The sequence below is a fragment of the Engraulis encrasicolus genome, chromosome 18 (assembly GCF_034702125.1).
Source record: "Engraulis encrasicolus isolate BLACKSEA-1 chromosome 18, IST_EnEncr_1.0, whole genome shotgun sequence".
NCBI classification, from domain to species: domain Eukaryota; kingdom Metazoa; phylum Chordata; class Actinopteri; order Clupeiformes; family Engraulidae; genus Engraulis; species Engraulis encrasicolus.
Genome location: NC_085874.1, coordinates 10,737,435 through 10,741,739, shown reverse-complemented (window position 1 = coordinate 10,741,739; position 4,305 = coordinate 10,737,435). Strand labels below are relative to the sequence as shown.

The 4,305-nt window shown below is 42.3% G+C and overlaps 1 protein-coding gene across 1 annotated transcript; it reads right to left on the bottom strand.

Moving 5' to 3' along the window:
• Nucleotides 1-1,964: 1,964 nt before the first annotated feature.
• On the bottom strand, nucleotides 1,965-2,857 carry LOC134468427 (protein ripply2-like). Its single transcript, XM_063222350.1, has 3 exons — nucleotides 2,724-2,857; nucleotides 2,438-2,499; nucleotides 1,965-2,290 (listed from the first exon to the last, which is right to left on the bottom strand). Exons 1-3 carry the CDS (start codon nucleotides 2,745-2,747, stop codon nucleotides 2,128-2,130), a joined length of 249 nt encoding a protein of 82 aa, XP_063078420.1. The 5' UTR covers nucleotides 2,748-2,857; the 3' UTR covers nucleotides 1,965-2,127.
• Between the last annotated feature and the right edge of the window lie 1,448 nt (nucleotides 2,858-4,305).

Sequence of the window (4,305 nt, the reverse complement as noted above, 5' to 3'; positions counted from 1 at the left end):
TGTATTTCTTAGATATAGTTTCCTGCATTGTAACGTCCGTTTCCGCTCAACTTTTATCTCTAAATACCGAAAAACGATTCTGTATTTTAAGGGGCTTGTGGGAGGCCAGAACTTTGCCATTCAAGGGCCGCATCTGGCCCCAGGGCCGCCATTTGAATAGCCCTGCTCTCTTGCCTCTTTTCCACTGCCGGTTTTCTGGTAGGCCTACAGCTCGACAAAGCGTGACTCAGCCGCCGCTTTTTGCTCTTAGAATAGGTACGACACAGCTCAATCGTAAAGCAAAAAGTGGCGGCCAAGTCGCGCTGTGTCGAGCTGTAGGCCTACCAGAAAACCGGCAGTGGAAAAGAGGCGTTAGTGTCCAGATGCATTAGCATGCTTTGCTACAGCACCCCCAATGCACATTCTTGTCTAAGGTGTAATGTATAATATTTTTAGTAGTTCATTTCCAGAATTCATGCTACCCAGTCACAAATGTTTTGCTTTTCAAAATACCTACTCTGGCCACCATCCTGCAAACTGCACCTCCTTTAACCATGCATGCACATAGTTGTGCAGGATCCCAGTCTATGTCAGTTTGAGTACTTACAGCACGTAGACTATACAGTCCAGTTCAAAATGTATTGTCTTCATCCTCAGTCACCTCATGGATTAAAACTTCTGTATGTCTGCTATATGATTTAGGCTTATGGTTTTTTCGTACTCACTATTCAGTTATTTCCTCAGAATACTGCCCACTTACACTCCATTCAAACTTCTTCACCAGTTGACTGCTGGTGTCAGCGTGGGAAACATCAGCCTTCGACACACCTCATAGCCAGAGATATGCTCACCTCCATAGTGTCAACTCTCTCTCTCTCTCTCTCTCTCTCTCTCTCTCTCTCTCTCTCTCTCTCTCTCTCTCTCTCTCTCTCTCACACACACACACACACACACACACGCACACGCACACCTCACCTCCATAGTGTCAACTCTCTCTCACACACACACACACTCAGAGGAAGTGACTCCCAGCTGTGATGACACGTCGTTAAAGGCAGTGTGAAGTAATAACAGGAAAGGGCCTCTGGGGTGTGATGATGGTGCCCTGACCTGCACCACTGATAATGCTGCCACTGCTGCTGACGATGATGCAGTTGCAGGGCTGGACTGGGATGAAGAATCGGGCCAGGCATTTTTAGCCGAGACCGGTCTGACAGGCATTGAGACAAACAATGAAGGCTGTGACAACATTTTGACTCATCTATAATGAGCTATTTTGACCACAAAAGCCAAAATCAATATTTAAATCCGACTCTGAGAGGTCAGCTGCAGGGCCATGAGGACTGATAACACTGCATTGTGAGTAGGAGCAGGCCAAAATCATCACCAGTGCAGCGGGCAAATGCCCTGTATGCCTTATGGCCAATCCAGCTATGTGCAGTTGGATAAGAAGATGGGGCTATGAGGTCTTGGACTGTAAGTAACTTCACCTTGTGAAGTGTATTTATACACCACTTTGCCATTTTGACTCTGATGAAGACATGGTAACGTTGAAACCTTAGTCTGGCACTGCTCTAAATAAAAGCAGAAAATGATCTTCCACATCTGAGAGTCTGCAGTGATTTTCTTTCCTATCATATGAAGACTATTTTGCTATTTACAGTCTAATGCACATACACACTGCAAACTGAATAACTGAGGTTGTATGGTGTGTATGACTGTAGGCCTTCCATAGGCCCTACTTGATACCTAGTCAACCCAAAATGCATGGCAGCAGTCCCTTATGGTAAATAATATTGTGTAAAGGACTCGTGAAAACAGATGTTCATTATTCCTTCAATGACATACCTAAACAAACGAGCATAGTAACAAATGAGCATAGTAACAATGTTATATTCAATAAAAATAATTTATTGACAAGTGTCCTGAGAAGTACAGCTTGGCAAGCAACTCCATTATCAAAAAATAAAATAAATAATACAGCTATTAAACGAAATGTGGCCACCTTTCAATATGGCGATTCCTATATACACTTTGTACAGAGAAATAAATTAGAAAAATAAATATAGTAGCTCTGCAATCTGCGTTGCATTCTGCAGTTGTGGTCAGTGTATGATCACGTTATGATCATATGCTGATCCTTTATCATCAGTTCGCTTCCTTGTCGTCCTCCTCGTCTGTGTCATCTGGCTCGTCCTCGTCACTGGAGTCTGCGTAAGGGCAGATGGTGGCCTGGACGGGGTAGTTACGCAGCAGCGCCTCGGCATCCTGATACAGATAGTCGAAGCAACGTGACTTTGGCCAGAACAACCTAAAAAATAAAGAGATTAAAAGATTAACACATGTTGTACATGAGGAATTGATATTTTAGTACGGTTTTAGGATGTCTAAAAGTATATCTGTTTTGACAGTCGTAATGCGGCAGGATAACTTCAAAATTCAGCTATTGACTACTTACTTAACAGGATGGACGAGTCCGCTGGGTTTCTTGTTGAATTTAGAAAGCATCTTGCTGTCCATCTAAAAAAGCAAATAGCAAAACATGGAGGGAAAATAAGTAAGCTGTACAAAACGCAAAGTAGGCAACACACCAAACGAAGTTTTGGTTAATTCCATTCAGTTTTATCCGAGGTCTACACGATTTCCAACTACACAAATTAAATTAGAGATGTGCCTTTTGCTTAGTTTGTAGACTTTAGTAATAAGATTAAGCTACAGTATAGCCTTAAAATAATTTAACTTACTGAAAACGGTCCCTTCTTTCGCATAGGCCTATGCTGTTCCCTTGACCATGGTCTCCAAAAAGGGCTTCTCGCCAGTCCTACACAGGAGCTTCTAGTGGTAGCCTCCGAATCTCCGCTTTTGCAGTAATGTTCCATTGTTCGTGTGAGTTTACTTTCTCTCTCCAAACTCTGCGAGGAAGAATGTCCAATTCGTTAGGCCAGCTTGCCGCTTTATACGGAAAACTCAGCTCGTGCCAAATTGTGCCTTGACACCTTCACAGCGGTTGGCGACGCGTGCTACACCATGCATGCGCCACAAACGGGGGTGTGTGTGGTGAGGTGTCAAGTGCGCATATGGCCACACGCCAATTCACTGTGCTAACTTAAGACAGAAAACAAAACTGGGGTGTTACAGTTTGAAGTGTTAACTCGAAGTATTTTAAACATTAGAAAGGAAACATTTACATTTTTTCTTTTTCTTTTTGCTATAGCACATTTGTGTTGCAACTTTGGGTGCGTTTACGGAACTCTTCACGCGCAAACATAGCCAAAATAATAGATCAGAAACTGATTGCACTAGCTTGCAATTCGCTTTGAAAATGTAACAAAAATATTGCACAACTCTCATTTGCACAACTCACACAATTTACACACAGTTTGAAAAATTATGAACACACTCCTAGACTTCTATAACCTATAGAAAAAAGAAAAAAAAATCAAAGTGTTTTTAATTTTCGCTGGATGTGTTTAGTGTGATGGGTGTGTTTATTTGGTAGGCCTACAAAAACATTGCCAATTTTACAGCTGTGTTGGGTTTTGTTATGTTTCTACACAGTTTTGCTGATTTGGTTTGAGGTGGTTTCGTGTGAAGAGTTTTGCAAAAACACCTTAAGTTACAAAAAATAAGCTTTAGCAATCGAGACATTTTAAACAAAATTTAATCAGCTCTACCCCCAAGTAAATGTGATTTGTGTCACCTCTGGATGTTTCAGTTTTCAGGTAAAGCTGAATTGTTGTTATAGGGTAAGTGTTGTTCTTGTGTGACTTACTCCTTCAGTAAGAACCACTGAACTACTGAACCGCTACCTCTCTGAAAATATGCTGTTTGGAAATGCTTTTAACCACCTAAACACAGATGAACATTTTAAACTGTTCTCTGTGCGAAGGCCTATTGCATCGTTTCATATGTGACCTTTTTGGATTTAGAGGTCAGAGTTCAATACAGCTCATGAGTGTGTCAGCATGGGAATACACACACGCACATGTACATGAGCACACACACCTCATCGAAACACCCACCCCACGCACACACACACACACACACACACACACACACACACCACACACACACACACACACATTGGCACACCCTGCTACCCTTGACACAGAGTGTCAAAATTCTCACTGTCTGTTAGTGTGTGTGTGTGTGTGTGTGTGTGTGTGTGTGTGTGTGTGTGTGTGTTTGAGTGTGTGTGTTGAAATGACAATAGTGAGAATCTTGACACATTAAAGAATGTCAGCTACATAGTGAGGTTGTGTCATTTAGGTGCGTGTGTGTGTGTCCGCTGTGCACATGACCTGAGGTGCACAGACGATTACACGG